Source organism: Dermacentor variabilis, chromosome 2, assembly GCF_050947875.1.
Source record: "Dermacentor variabilis isolate Ectoservices chromosome 2, ASM5094787v1, whole genome shotgun sequence".
Lineage (NCBI taxonomy): Eukaryota > Metazoa > Arthropoda > Arachnida > Ixodida > Ixodidae > Dermacentor > Dermacentor variabilis.
Genome location: NC_134569.1, coordinates 84,230,784 through 84,246,934, shown reverse-complemented (window position 1 = coordinate 84,246,934; position 16,151 = coordinate 84,230,784). Strand labels below are relative to the sequence as shown.

The 16,151-nt window shown below is 47.6% G+C and overlaps 2 protein-coding genes across 2 annotated transcripts in view; one reads left to right on the top strand and one right to left on the bottom strand.

Moving 5' to 3' along the window:
- LOC142570361 (alkaline phosphatase-like) overlaps window positions 1–1,110 on the bottom strand; it is a 19,537-nt gene extending 18,427 nt beyond the window's left edge. Inside the window, exons 1-2 of the mRNA XM_075678749.1 lie at window positions 996–1,110; window positions 60–283 (exon numbers count right to left, since the gene is read on the bottom strand). Coding sequence (XP_075534864.1) covers window positions 60–283; window positions 996–1,110 — 339 coding nt within the window. The remainder of the gene's footprint in view (window positions 1–59; window positions 284–995) is intronic.
- Window positions 1,111–2,589: 1,479 nt separating this feature from the next.
- LOC142572199 (thialysine N-epsilon-acetyltransferase-like) lies at window positions 2,590–15,621 on the top strand. The gene is made up of 5 exons (XM_075681140.1): window positions 2,590–2,835; window positions 7,606–7,654; window positions 14,076–14,144; window positions 14,249–14,394; window positions 15,421–15,621. The coding sequence occupies exons 1-5, from the start codon at window positions 2,779–2,781 to the stop codon at window positions 15,589–15,591; spliced, it is 492 nt and encodes a 163-aa protein (XP_075537255.1). The 5' UTR covers window positions 2,590–2,778; the 3' UTR covers window positions 15,592–15,621.
- Window positions 15,622–16,151: the final 530 nt, after the last annotated feature.

Here is a 16,151-nt window from a genome sequence, read left to right as displayed (position 1 = left end):
GGGAGGCCTGTTAACTTGCGATGAGTGTAGCCGAGAGCGAGCGTGGCTCACCTCCTCACCTTGGATAGCGAGGCGTGCGGGAATTTCTCGAAGGAGAGCGCGGTGTTCTCGCCCGCCTTGCCGGCCAGCTGCCCCTTGAACACGCGCGCCGCGGTGATGGTGGACAGGCCCATGCCGTCGCCGATGAACAGGATCACGTTGTGGGCGCGGCCCTCGCGCTTCTCGGCGTTCAGGCGCTGTTTGAGGGCCTCGCGGTTCGAGCGGTACCAGAACCCGGGCTCCTCTGGGAGCGAGAGCGCTCGCGAGCATGAGACCGCAAGTTAGAGTGCGTGTCAGTGCGCACAGTGCGGTGTCTTCACAGTGTCAGCTGGCGCCAGTTATACAATAGCCCTTCCATAACTGATTATAGACAGCTCTACAGTCAGCTGCAATGCTCTGCACATTGACTATGCCGTTATAATCAGAGGATCATAAGCTGGCCAGAAGGTGATACCTAGGGCATGCCAAAAGTTCGTGCAAGGTTTGTTGCACGGATCCTTGGCAAGCTGGACAGCTGCCCAGACTATTGCCGAGCGGTCTGGGTGACAATAAAGCCAATGCAGATTAGAGCAGCACCCCTCTAATGAGTTTGTCTTCCCCGTTGAGCAGCGGTTCCGCTCAAGTTCTTCCTGACTGGCGTGGCTTACCTTACCATAAGCCTGCGCCTGATACGGTTAGCATAACAGGATGTCTGAGTGCGTTTAGCAGAGACGTCGCGCGTTAAGTCCATTGATGAACATGCTTTGGGAAAGTAATGACGGCGCTAGTCTTTTGCATCCTCACTGGAGAGCATGCGCTCTCGTCTTCCGGTATGACGTAATGGCTCAGAGCGCACAGGCTTCCTGTTTAGGAGCTGAACCAACAGTTTGAGACTGCCGCTCTCGTGTGCGCGCAGCACAAGGTCGCGATAGCAGCCCCGCCTTTCGGAAACACGAGTGTGTTAACAGTACACTCACTCTCCTGCTGTGCCGACGGGTTAGGAAAGTGTGGGGTGGCGGCTGCAGCGGCAGCGGTGAACGCTGAGCCCGCTAGCACAACGGCGACGGCCGCCAGGCGTGCGGCGGACGCCATGCCCGCTCCTCCACCTTGGCGGAGCCCACAAATCACGCACTGTTCTTCCTCTTCATCTTCATTTGATTGGGCTTCGTGTTCGCCATGGCGGTCACTCAAAGCATAGGCGTGAATTTGTCGGTGTTAGTTATTTACTTACTTACTTATTTAGATAGATAGATAGATAGATAGATAGATAGATAGATAGATAGATAGATAGATAGATAGATAGATAGATAGATAGGAGCAGGTGGAGAGGCTGAAAGCATGTGCTTCCTGCTTCTTCATGTTACTTCTGTGTTGGCGAAAGCGTTATAAACGATGTGGTTTACGCGAAAGAGATGTTAATTCTCAGTGCACATTTTTGTTTTGAAACCTGTCTAACATTCGCAGCGAGGGACTTCACGTACCGGTTTCCAAGTTCTGAAATGCGCCAGAGGCTTAATTTTCTGTCCACAGTCCCTACCATTTCAACTTTGTGAAAACCAGTACGTTATAAGAGAATAAGATATTTGTATAAGGAAGCTACGGCTATAGCCATACAAAGAATAAACGGTGATAATGATAATGTTATGCTGAGCCCCAGGTAATCATCATACCAGGTACATTAGCAGCAATGACCGCAGCCATAGGTTTACAAAAATTTCACACTGTCTAAAATTATTTATGTCAGCGCAATTAATATATTCATTAGAGCTACTCTTTCAGAAGAGAAACGAGTCAGTCCCCTGTAGAAATTCCGACGAAAAGCAGAGCACGAAAGTCTGATACCATGCACTTCCTGCTTCACAAGTGAACGCAAATTTACGCATTTATGTGAGGTCTTGCGTAAAGAAGTTAAAAGCGGGCAACACTGGCTCAGGGGCGGACTCAGGGTAGTATCAATGATGCGGCCCTCTTCAAAAGGGTAGGGTGGGTGGAGAAGCAGGATTTTGGCTACACTGTGAACACTGAGCACTGTCAAATTGGTCAGAGCATGCTTATTCTGCTCAACTTGTATACCGCGATCAAGGCATCTGTCTGAAGAAGTACCGGCATGTCCTGCCAGGGGAAGCCCGATCCTTCAGCCTACCACCTCCGCCTCTGGATCCGCCAGTGCGCCGGACGAACCAGGTTCGGCGCCCACGGAGTTAAAAGGGGAAATTCACTGAACTCCTATTTTGAGAACCTTGACGGCGGTGTAAATTGAGCAGGCAAACACGCGCTTTCCTCACAACTGCAGGCACCGGCAGAGATCTTTTTTTTTTTTTAATCTGCGCCAGTACTTGGTGGTTTGAATTGCTGTCGCGAGATAGCAGTGGCCTTGGAGCCAATCTCTCTTGAATAATACGTTGGGCGGGGAGGATGCAGCCGTTTCTCTGCATGGTGGTGGCCATGGAGAAAGAAGTGGCGGCTTGCCTTATCACTGGCCACTCTCGAGCGCGGGTGCTCCTCGAGAAAGCAAAAGCCTCGCCACTTTATCGCTAGATGGCGTACAGGACGTTGCCGAAGAAAGATCTCCCCGCGACAACGCGGCAACGCCGGCGGCACCTCGTCCGGCCGTCTGCATAGGTGTTCTGTGCCGTCTGCGCCGCGTTGCAGTGAGCGCGTCTGCTGGCGCGGTTCGTTTTACGAGTCGTTCTTGTGTGTCAGCGAGCAGTGGCGACGGCCGTTTGCGGAGGAAAACAGCAGAAGACAACGCGTACTAAGATGACGAAGATTCGGATTGCACGAGTTGAAGACTGCAGCAAGCTTGCCGAGATTATGGTAACGTTTTTCGAACATGTCTTTTCGTGGCTGAAGACGAAACATTCCTCGATATATAGCGCGCGTACGTTAACAGGCCCGTAATGAGTGGCACGCATTTTAGTTAGAAACTAGCTCAAAGTTTGCTGGAGACTGAACAGCCTCAACAAGGTCTTCATTTCTAGTTATATGCAGTCGTTGCACTTAAAATATCAGGTCCGAAAGCTTTGAGAACGTAGAGGTCATCGTAATAGTTGCAGCTACGCTTACTAAGAATCCGCACTTCCGGTTTACAATGGCTACATGCCGTCGTCTCCTTGTTCCGGAGTGTGCTCTATTTTGGAGCAATCATAGGTATGACGACTCATTGAAACTTTGTTCTGAAGCTATGTCTTCACGAAGTATCCTGAATTCAATTCACGGTTGTGCAAAACGTGCTGGGAAATACCTGTGGAAACCACGATGGGAAAGGTAACCTACGAATGATAAGACGATGACGCGCTGCGCGCAAGACCACGGTGTCGAACTGTAACCCGAACTGAGCCGCTTGTGATTTTCTGCCGAACCGAAACTGAGCCCCGGCAGAAATGTGCGGCGCACCATTTTGAAGCTGAACCGTAACCTCCTCAGAACGATGGAACCGTGCCGAAACTGTTCGGCCAGCATCTCGTAGTGCTTCCAAACAAACAAAGGCGTCGTTCCGATCGAACCGGTCCGGTAATCAGTTCCAGCAAAGTTTCGCGCAAAACAAACCAACCGTTTCGAACCGGTTTGGGGGGTGAGTCTGAAAGTTTCGCATAAATTCCTTACATTCACGGGCGATTCGTTGTTTCGCCTGATTTTGAGAATGAATCGCTAAATTTATAATTCCATTGGTCATTGATAAAAACGTCAAGAGGCTTGCGCTGCCACGCAGGCGACTATTTTCAAAGGATAGAACCAATCCATTTTTCAGCACGTGATGTTTCTGTAGGCCTTGTAATCGAGGGCGACACATGCGTGCCAAAAAGCGTTGTGACCAAATGTCATTTAGCAGATGTATTTGCCGGACAAAATAACATCACGTGGTGTTTAATGTGGTATTAAACAATACAGATTGCAAGACAGGAACGATCCTCCTCACTACCGTGTGGGAGAAACTGCGGCGTCGGTCGAAGTCCTTCTTGACATTTCCTACAGGATTCGACCACAATACAGAAATACAGCCCCTGCGCACCCTTCAAGATATATCAACTGGGATTTCAATGCACTCTCGTTTCTTATGGCGCCGGCGAGTGGTACGCGCGCACTGGCGGTAGCAAAGAGTGCCGACAGAGATTAAAAGACTGCCTAAATAAACCACAGCGAACGATTATCTGCCGCCGTCACTCTGCAGTCCTGCCGCCTTCGCTCGCAATCACTCCTTCTCCTCGAGCTGTTCTCGCCAAAAGTCGGATGGCTTCAAGTAGAATAATCGCGCGAGATTACAAGTGTCTTATCGTTAGTGGACAAGAGAATGCGACGTGTGACACATCGCTATTCCGTCACACCAAACTAAGAATTTGCTCTTATTGCTTGTGGGATACCAGCGCTGGCCAGGAGGCGCTACAGCAGTTTGGGTGTTGAGCTGAAATATGTTGACACTTCGGATAGGGAGTCCACGAAAATGGTACGACGTTTCGGATGCTAACAGACGCGCACCTGTATCAACGTTTGCTTTAGCTATATATGCATTCGTCCAAGATCTGGCCATACCCACGCGCGCTGGAGAAGCGCATGCGCTCGTATACGTTCTAGGAGCACGCCGGTTTCCAGTCAGGCCAGAATCTGGACACAGGTATACCTCAAGATGAGCGGCGAAATTGATGACGCGAAATCGCAGCATGCATGTGCTACTGAAAACTGTTTCCACCGCTCGCTAGGCTGTTCTACGGCGCTTCCACTGGCACGCGAAGTTTCAACGCTGGTTTCCCATACAGATAGTTTGCATTGACGTGGGCGCCATCTTGGGGCACTAGCTCCTCGAGAAGCTGCGTAAGAAACAAGCGTGACAGGCCTGTCTTGGGCCGAGCGACAAATTGATAACAGTGACAATGCGGCGAAAACCGGTCACAGTCAAAAAGTAAAGCAGTGAACGCGTGATATGATGCACTGGCGTCATCGTGTCCGCCATGTTTGGGCGCTAGCACGGATCGAATAGTGCCAGAAGCGAATCGAATATATCGAACACTTTTCGAATAACGAATAGCCGTTATCACGTTTAATATAAAATGATATAAACATTCTAGTATATTCAAGACAAGGGTAGTTGGAGATCATTGACAGAGGCCTTCGTCCTGCACTGGGCACAAAAAGTAGGCTACTGCGGCTCATCATCATCATCATCATCACCATCATCATCATCATCAAAACGTTAACAATTTTCTCATTACATGAAGCTTTACGAAAGGTTGCAGTTTAAAATCGCAAATGGAACATTAGGAGCCGATGAGTATAGCTTATTGGCATACTCGCGACTCGTCGATGAGTGCGAATGATAACAGTTAAGCCGGAAAAGCGGGCATGTGCATAACTCCATTCCATTTCGGTAAGTGGAAATATATTTTCAAAAAGCTTTTTAATTATAGCTGGAACCTATACGTGAAACGAGCTTAAGACTGCACTTTTCGTTCACGTTCAAGATTAGCAATAGAGCCTGGGCATTGTTTCGTACAGGACTATAGTAATGTTATCGTAATTACTTATCGTAATTAGTCGCAGTCGAGAGGCATGACTGACGCATCTGATACGTATTACCTCAGATTAAAGCGAAATTTTAACATTCGAAAAAAAATTCAATATTGATGCCTCATATCTTCACGTATTTGTTCGAAACAGCATACGAGCGGTTCGCAGCATTCGCTTATTCACTAAATGTAGGGTGATTACTTTCAATTATGGTATATTTACAAATTGCTTGGGACAAATAGCATAATTATTGTCCTTGAGCAGGATTATTCGAAGAGGCCGCCATTACTAACACGATGAATCGAAACAGATACTCAACTAAATAACGTTTAATTAAATCCTTAATTAATTACTTGATGGCACGTATTGCAACTTACGAATTGTAGCCGGTGAGCTGGCAAGACGTGTCCACTTGTAATGAATTTCAAGGATGATATCAGTTCCGAGATATTCCCCAAAGTGCGGAACAAAATACATGGGCGTTCCACTTATTTTGTGCTTCAGTGCCGGGATCGAATCCCGGCCACGGCGGCCGCATTTCGATGGGGGCGAAATGCGAAAACACCCGTGTACTTAGATTTAGGTGCACGTTAAAGAACCCCAGGTGGTCCAAATTTCCGGAGTCCTCCACTACGGCGTGCCTCATAATCAGAAAGTGGTTTTGGCACGTAAAACCCCATAATTATTATTTATATGCTTCAGTGCGCAAAGGAGCGCTTCGTTAAAAAAAAAATTGGCATTAGCTTAGCTCGGCTATGCCAGGATATATGTAGCGAAAGCTAAGGCATAGCATGGTTAGCCTTGGTTAATCTTGATTGCAAGTCCAGCTTAGTCTGGTTGTCTAGCTGTGTTGCGGCGTTTAGCCAGTCGTTCGGCGCGCTGTTCGTCTGTTCCCTGGGCGATTCGTTTCCTCTTCATCTCGTTCCGATGTCGATTCCAGGCCTCCTACTGGTTATCAGAATTGTCGCCGTCCATACTGCCGCCTCAACTGTGGTTGCGGCGCACGCGAGCTCTCCTTTTCAATCTTCCGACATGTTATCAGGCATGCGACGCAGCTGGCGAAGCGAGCGGAGGCGAGCGCAACGACGAGGAACGCGGTGTGACGTCATACCAAACGGCGGCTGCGAAAAGGCTGCGCAGTGGCGGAACACCTGTAGCTCGGTGCTACTAATGGCGCATGCGCAGTAGTGACTAGGGAGCGAGAAAGAGAGAGAAATATCCGCGGCGAGGCGCGCGTTGTGACGTCATGTGCCTCCTCAGAGCACCGCCACGGCGAAATCGCAAGTTCGCGGCCAGTAAAGCTTTCGCTTTAAAAGTGAGTCGAACAACAGTGCTTTACGGCAAGTTTGATGGCGCATATCTCCAAATTGGCGTCATTCTGGAAATTCATTCCAAGTGGATACACCTTGCAAACTCACCGGCTACAATTCGTAAATTGCAATATGTGCCGTTAAGTAATTAATGAAAATTATAATTAGTGACTATTTGTTAATTAAATATGCGCTTCGATCTCTCGTGAAATTAATGTCCGCATCTCTGAACAATCCAGCCCAAGGACTAGGATTACGTTATCTGCAAGAGGCTTTTTTTTTTTTTTGAATATCTCATTAAACTTAAATATGGTCACCCTGTTGACGGGCGCCGACATACCATGACCTCAGCTCCGATGTCTATGACGGATATACGTGTGCCACTGATTAGGGCGGAATGCGCATGCTGCCTGGAATTGCAGCTGTGCGCCGTCAATCAAAGGGCAGCATGGCTCTGGCGCGGAAGGGTTCAGCTGGCGCGCACTGTCACGCAATTACGCAACCTCACTCATGTCCGCTGTTTGCTCACCTTTTCACATCTGATTGCGCCGTACATGTACGTTATCTTGACATCTTGAAAGCTCGGCTAAAAAATGCTAGCTTTATCTTTTCTTTTTTCATGAGATTCGCTTGGTTTCAGAACGGTGGCATTTAATTGAGCCATGCATAAACGTCTTCGTGAGTACTAAGTCAAGCGAACTGCGGACGCCAGGTTACGAATAGAACAGCTGCAAAGGGACGTTTCATTTCTTTTCTTTCTTTTTTTCGGTTGCAGAGGGATCGTTCAGATATTGCATTTACGGACGCAGATGTCATTGCCTCACGTAAGTAGTTACCTATATTATTATTATTATTATTATTATTATTATTATTATTATTATTATTATTATTATTATTATTATTATTGGAAGCGTCGTCGTCCGTCGGCATAAGTACTTACACGAGCTGTGATGCATTGCTGTTTTACTGCATGTTACTATATAGGGTGGGAAAGTTGGCGAATGCTGCTTGCAGTATATGGCGCGCGCTTTCGATTCCTTTGCCACAGTTCGCTAAAAACAAAAAAACAAAAAAGGAAAAAGAAAACCAGCATCATTAAAGGCTGCCTGTACGCTTATAGCACGTTATGGTCGCTTGCGCGCACTTAACGTATATTGCGTCCAACGTCCGGCAACGGACGTCGCTGCAGAGGCATTTTTATAGTGGTCTGTTCGGCGACTATTCGCCGCGCTTGTAACAGTCGTGTGTAAGAGCTGCATTTGGCAAACGCCACAACCGCGCCTCCGGACGCAGCACGGAACGGCTTCGAAGCCGCGCTCTTGTCGCCCTTGCGGGCCACTTCCTTATTAGCCGCAGTCTTTCGACGCGCGCGCGCCACCCGTGTCCTCGATGCGGGCCGTCCCGGAGAGCTGCGAGGGTCCTCTGTGAAACGGGCAGGGTCACGTGCCACCAATACTTTCCTTTACAACTTTATAACATGTATAAATATTTCAATATTTTTTAAAAATATGTATCCTAAGTTACATTATCCAATGTAGCTAGCTCTTCGCATTATTGCGCATCATCCCTTCCTTTTGCGGCACCAGCCTTCCTTCATGCCGCCTGTTTACCATATAGACTCATGTTTCCCTATACTGTCCTTAAAACCTAACGCCTCGCGAACAAACCTGATACTTATAGGGAGCTTATACATGGAAGCTCTGGTACACTTATGCGCCCCTTACTGTATACAGCTGCGGCTCTTGCATAACCCTATATAGTGGCCCTCGAAGGCCGCATAGGAAGAGGGCGGCCGCCAAATGTCACCCGCCCACTTCTGTGAGAGGAGAGATCTGTTTATCCGCCGGGTGTGACGTCCCAAAGTAATACGGCTATGGGAGACGCCTTGGTGCACGGAGGGCTCTTTGGATTAATTTTGACCGCTCGCGGGGTACTGTGCACGTAAATTTAGACACGCGAGTCTTTCCGGATTCCTCGCCCATCGGAGTGCGATCGGGAGCCGAACCCGCTCCCTCGTGTTCAAAAAGCAGAACGTCGTGGAGACAAAGGGATATTTACATTTATAGAGCACAGAATTGAGAGGATGGCCCGAAGTATGTAATAGGTTGTTGTAGTGGCCCGCTGTGGGTAACGTTAGGCGAGTTTTTCTACTATAAGCACGAATGGCTCAAATGAACAAAGCCAATAAATTTGTATATGCCCAGGTTGCGGGATCGGATGCCACGAGTGGCATTTCGTTTCGTATTCCTAGGACACTCATGGCACATACCCAGGGGGGGGGGGGGATGCCATGGCCTAGATTCGGATGGCATTAGGAAATAAGTTATTACTAAATAAGTGACGTATCGACTTTTGTTTCTTTTTCGATTTTCCTTCAGCGAGAATATGGCAGGAAAAAAATGTTTTATTAGCGAACTTTCATAACACTGGCGCAGTCTGTCGCATCAACTGGAACTTATTTAGTTCAGTAACAGCAGGACAGTTAACGATTGCAGGAGGGGTTCTCGCTTTTACCAAGACTCGACGGCAAAACCAATCTCTTCGACCACCGACGCTCGTTTCACTGCCGATATATCCACCGCGCTTTGTCCGATTTTCGTGAGCTGGAAACAAGTCAATCACTATTCCCCACGCTCACATGCGCCTTTTTAGCGTGAATCACAGCGAGGCAAGTTGTCACAGCGACGCCAGCCAGTATTATAAGGAAGTTCAGACATACGTAGTCGCTACGTAGTGCGAGCTAATTCTTCACTTTAGACGGCGCTGATGGAAGCAGCGCCATCGCACCTTCGTGACGTCACGCTCTGCAGTTTGTCTTTACTGCATGTATCTGCACCTTCTATCTAGAGGACCGCGTCAGCCGCACATATTTTTTTTTTTTATGATTGCGTCACCCGCGCCTTCCTATGCAAGCAACACGGTTGCCTCTTCCAAAAGACACCGATAGTTTCCGTACCGCTGTGTGTACAGGGTGATCGTTTTTTTTTTTTTAGTTTTATGGAATTTTAAAGAAATAGCCTCTTCCAGATAACCGCATTCTAGTTCTTGCGCTGGATTATTCAGAGAGGCGGACATTACTTCCTCGAAAAAACGAAACACGTATTTAACTAATTAACAAACATTTACTAATTATATTTTGATTTAATTACTTTACGACACATATTTCAATTTTCGAAATGTAGCCGGTGAGATTGCAAGGCGTATCCACTTCGAATGAATTTCCAGAATGACGCCAGTTTGGAGATACGCGGCATCAAACTTGCCGTAAAAATGGACTATTGTTGACGCTTACTTTTTTAAGGAAACGCCCTTTTATGCACTGAAGAACAAAAGTAAATGGAACGCCCATGAATTTCGTTCCCCACTTACACACGGTATACACGGATACACATCCGTGCATACACGGTATACACGGATGCTGCCACGTACCCGCGAGAAGGGAAGCGCACGGCCACGGCGGTGGTGGTGGACGTACGGCAACGGGAATCTGATCACATGTGCGACGGCAAAGGCAGCCGGCACAGCGGAGGCCGAAGAAATTGCCGTGGCGCTGGCGGCAGTAGAAGGATATAGGACAGGCAGGCCTCTTAACATCTTAGCAGACTCGAAGGAAGCGGGCAGAAATTACACGAGGGGCAGGATTAGCAAAGCCGCCCTCAGAATCCTTGGCGCAGCCAACTTCGCCGAGAGGAACGTTACGCACAAGTTAATCTGGATTCCGGCCCACGCAGCCATAGGGGGTAACGAAAGGGCAGACAGCCTAGCTCGAGAGACCACGTTCCGAGCAGAGCAGTCGCACGCCCCGGAGTGTCACCCACACGCTTGTGAAGGAGGACACACAGAAATCTTAAACTTATACAGAGGGACGAGAGCCAAATATCCCCCACCGCACAAAGCTCTAACGAAGGAGGAAGCAACGAGTTAGCGCAGATTGCAGACAAACTCCTTCCCAAATTTATACATCCTAAACAAGATGTGCCCAACACAATACAGAGATACCTGCCCATGGTGCGGGGCCACACCCACACTCTGTCATGTCACATGGGAATGTAAACACAACCAATCATTCCACCAACACAATAACCCGAGTGCGGAGCAATGGGAGAGTCGGCTTACCAGCTGCGAGCTCACGGCCCAAAGGGCCTTAGTGCAGCACGCTAGTCAGGTTGCTAGGCTCAGTGGAGCCCTGGAATAGGGGCCTACCCTTGCCGGAAGAGGCTCCAAGTCGCCGGCGCCCAAGAAGACGACGGAGACCTCGTGACGCCAAATCCTTGAAAGAACCAAATAAAGTCTCTCTCTCTCTCTCTCTCTCTCCCCACTTTGGGAAATATCTCGAAACTGGTGTCATCCTGAAAATTTACTCCAAGTATTGCCTGACAAACCCACCGGCTACAGTTCGTAAATTGCAATATGTGCTCTAAAGTAATCAATTCGGAAAATCATTAGTGGATTTTTGTAAAATTAGTTGAATATGTGCTTAATTTTCTCGCGCATGACCGCATTTCTGAATAATCCAGCTCAAGGACTAGAATTAAGTTATCTGCAACAAGGCACTTTTAAAAATTCCGCAGAACTTAAAAACGATCGCCCGGTGTGTAGTACATCGTTACTTCTGGGATAAGAAGCGCGTTGCGAAGAAAGTACGACACGTGCTTGAAGGGCGTTTGCCAAGAGTCGTACAAGGAAGTTTTCCATGAGCCTCCGCGCTGCCGGGTTTAACGCAGCGCTGGGCTGTGCCAGTCAATTAATAATGACTGCGGCTTCTTTCCCCGCGATACGTCTTCGTGATACGTACGTTAAAGAGGCACCAAAGAACGAAGTGATTTGAGCTGTATTAGTAAATCACCGCTTTAAAATACGAAATGAAGCAGCTCATAATGGTGGCCGCGATAGCATGCAGTCTTGAAGAGCGAGGCGCAAACACGAAAGGCGAGTGACGACGCCACCGTGGAGTTGCCGCTCCAGCTCGCCGTGACGTCACAGATTTTTAGGGCGTCTGCTCCGCCACGTTGAACCTTTGTATCGGTAGAAATTGACTACACTGTATTCTGGGGGAGTCAGTGACTGTAGTTTAGCAATTTTTTAGAACTTTTATTGCGCTACAACGGCCCAAATACAATACGGAATACTTCAAAATCCGTGGCTTCGTCCTGTTGTATTCGACCCTGCATGGGGTATAGGCGCGAAATAAAAAAGAAGGAAAGAAAGAAACGAAAAGAAGCGCGAATTTTGGCCTTCATTTTCTCTCCCGGTAATCAGCATTATACCGCAGTATTAACGAAAACGGAGCTTTGAAAGAATACTTAACCAGTTTGAACTGATTTAGTGATTCTCGTTAGTGTCCATTTAAAACAATGATTTGATTGTTTTGTTGGAAGTAACCTCTGAAGGCAGCTATGAGGGAAGTTTTAGTGGAGGGCTCATTTTGACCATCTGGGGTTCTTTAAAGTGCATTGAAATCTAAGTACACAAGCGTTCTTTTATTTTCTTTTTTTTCATTCCACCCCCGTCGAAATGAGGCCGCCCTTTTTAAACCACACTAGCAACACATCGTCTGAGTTCCAGAGAAGGAATAAAACACGTTTTGTTTTGTTGTCACCGGAGTTAAGGTGGCTGGTGTGCTTAATGATTATGTGGATCGCGTATGTCGAATAATATATTCTTTTTTTTCTAAGCACACAATAGCCCTTTTCTGAAAGAAGTCCTGGAGAGAGTGGGGCTATAGAATAGCTCACAGTAGACACTAAGGCGGTGTCCCAATACTCGTCGCAGACGGCAAGGTGGACGGCTAAGCGGACGGTGGGCATATTAAGTATCGTTCCAGTTCTCACGAAGACAGTTTCGCGAAAACAGCATCAAAGTAAAAAACGATGGAGGTTGTTTTCCTGTCCAAACAAGATGGCGGCTGAGCAGGACGCTTGAAATGTCGACGGGAAGGTCGACTGCGCAAAAAAGGAAACAAAAAAAAAAAGGAAAAAAACGCAGACACAAGCTTTCCCATGCCCTTAATACAAGTCACATGGTGTTTTTCATAGGTTAGCGGACGCAAACAGTTAAAATACAGAAATAATGCGTTCTTCTCAACTTTTTTTTACTGTCGCTGCGAGGCGCATCGCGTCGCAGAAGCGTCTTCCACACGGTTCGAAATGCGTTCCATTACTTGGACTCGAAGCTACAGTGTACTAGTACACTGTACTCGAAGCTGTCTCGGCTGTCTCTTTAGCTGTATACGTAGATTGTCTCCGTTCTGGCCAGTATTGGAGTACGCCCTTAATAGCGGGGTGTATGGCCAATTAAAACACAACAATTAAAGCACAACAAAGACAATAGTTTTAGCAACCCATCATCATCATCGTCGTCGTCATCAATTAGAATGGAGGCCCGGCTCGTCCGCAGATATAAAGGTCTGCCTTCACATTTGAGACGGGGCGGGGTAGCGGCTCGGATAGCCGCATGTAGCAGCCGCTTTCACACAAATTTCGCTGAGCCAAAATTGCTATTGGGACGGCTAAGGCCATCTGGGATATCGGGGCCACGGGGAGTATACAGGTGCTCGCATGGTGCGTCGAAGGGTATCATTCCGAATGGCCGAAGTGTTCGACCGCTGGAACTTGTACGTATAGGCAGCGTCCGCCTCTACATGCACAGCGACGCAGAGTACAGTGAGGCATTGAAGTAGAATTGCCTCAACCTGCAACCACTATATTGCATCGCAGGTGATGCACGCGGACTATACGGTATTGAACCGCATACGGTATTTTGAACCGACGGACAGCTATATACTCTGAACCAAGAACTGGTATCACGCGGCGCGGCGATAACTGTATTGCAATACGTCGAATTGTTGGGCAGCACGACAGGGTGCGCGAATAGCCGCCGTCATAAAAGGACGTGTTGCTGGGCGGATGGGTTCATAGTTTAACAAACGCGCACCTTTATAGACGAGACCAAGAAGGCAGACGCAGGACAAGAGAGTAGCGCTGTCCTGTGTCTGCATTCTTTCTTATTTCATCTAAGGCGTGCATATATTAAACCTAGAGTGAGCGCCCGCAACAAGGCACACTAGTTATACCTGCTAGCTTGACTATACGCAGCAAACCATTTATACCCAAAGGCTAAAGAGCGCGGCAGGGTTGCCGTCGATATGATACCTGCTTTATCATCACGGAGGAGATAGGATAGCATATACGTATAAACTGAATGTAGAGGCCTGGTTAATTGACGGAGCCTTTTGGTAAATTGCAGGTCTCCAGAAAAACGGCTTTGGTGAAGATCCTGTTTTCGAGTGCTTCGTCGCTGAGGAAGATACTACAGGTAGGCCCCTATAGCGGCAAGTTGTGCCCCCCCCCCCTCTTACTATTCCCTAATTAGCATTTATTTATTATTTGTCAGCGAAATAAACGTTGCCGTTTCTGCAGCTGCTCCCGGGATAATCGGCTATGCCATGGTTTCAAGGATCTACTCCAGTTGGGAAGGAAAAAGCTTGCGACTTGGTGATCTGTACGTCGCTCAAGACCGAAGAAGAAAAGGCATTGGAACCGAGCTCTTGAGGAGAGTCATGAAGGTAAATTTGGGGCATTTACGTAGGTTACAAATAATGTAGAAGTTGTATGCCAGACATGAACGGTATGTCACGTGCTGGATATATACACGCTAAACTGCTACGTTTCTCCCGCTCCTGTAAAATATCTGAGCATCCAATCAACCTGGAACCTGCAAGCGCACATCTGTTTGCAGCGGCCTCGCCTTTCCGTCGCACCTGCGCAACCTTCTGTATTCTTGAAATGTACTTTTTTTCTCCTAGTGCAATTAAAGTATCTAGTATAAAATGTGCTGTTTGCCTTGTCTACCTTCTACTTGAGCTATATGGGATGAGCGCACTAGCTGAGCTTAGTGATTTAGCTAGATTATTTAGCTAGAATCCTAGATTATTTGAAATTCAAATGATAGCGCGTTTCACTCCTAGCTGTAGGACAACGCACTAGCCAGTAAAACTGACTAGTGCAACACAAGGTGTTAGCACGTAATTAAGCGAACACGTTAGAAATTGTACATTAGAAAACCGCGTTGCCAAGTAAACGCACATATGCTTTTAATTGAGCTTGTTGAGGGCGTTATGGAATGTAATTAATTTGAGCATGTAGCACGGCTTATGAAGGTGCCAGCGTGTAGAATTTTGGCCGTGAATGGGCAGTTCTGTACTATGCACCACGCCCCGTAGAGTGTTTACCGTGTATGCTGTACCCCGACTGTTTCAGTTTTATGATGCATGTTTTGCTTTCTTATATAGAGACAGCATATAGACTGATTAGTGGCAGCAAGTGACGAATTATTCGTGCACACGTTGCTAAAGTGGTGCGATTGCAGGCAGCTTATTCACATTCACCAATCGAACTCAAATGCACCAACTTGGCTTGAGCAGCCAAAAGCCTTGAAGGAACGGTGAAAACGAGCTTTTTGGGCGTTTCTTTTGAGGTAATTAAGATGTGTTTGCTATACCGTACTGCCTATTTTTTTTGTTTCCCCCCCCTTTTGTTGTATGACTTCACAAAGAATTATTTTCTGCGCTGTCGTTTTCTTATCTACTCAGGAGTGTGAAGATCATGGATGCCGACGCATTGATTGCTGTCCACAGCTGGTGAACGAGGCGCTTATCTCCTTTTTGAAGAAACACGGAGCTGAGGACATCATGTCCCAAGACGGCTGGAGCTATTACCAGCTTTCCTACGACGACATGCAGAAACTGGCTGGACGGACGTAAATGAAAATCGGCGATACATTTGACAAAGTCTTCCTCTGCGTTTATTTTCACTTGTCTTCTCGCGTTCGACGTGAGCCCATACGTTCGTACGTGCGAACCTTTATTTGACCTTAGTGGTGTCTCGGCTATCTGTGACGTGCCCGTTATAGCACTGTTTAATATTGGCGTGCACCCACACTCCATTTATGTAGGTACCGTAAGCCACACAGGTCCTCTTCCTCCAAACAGAAAGACGTCAGTGTTTTCGAAACATAGTGACAGGGAGGGGGTTGAAAGAATTGGAAGGAAGGAAGGATAACTATTTTCAGAGGCGCGCAACTTAATGCGCCTACACAGATGGAGTATCGACAAGAAGAGCGTTCTGAAAGTATTGCAAAAGGGCGCGCTTCATCTGTATACAGTTTGCGTTAACTACCGCCCCTCTCCTAATAGTTACGTTCAAACAACCAGCCAAACAAGTAGTACCCCTGCGAAGAAAGTAAAGGCAGGGAGGTTAACAACACATTCTCCAGTTTTCTACCCTACACGCGATGACAAGTATGTGGGGGGGGGGGGTGCTA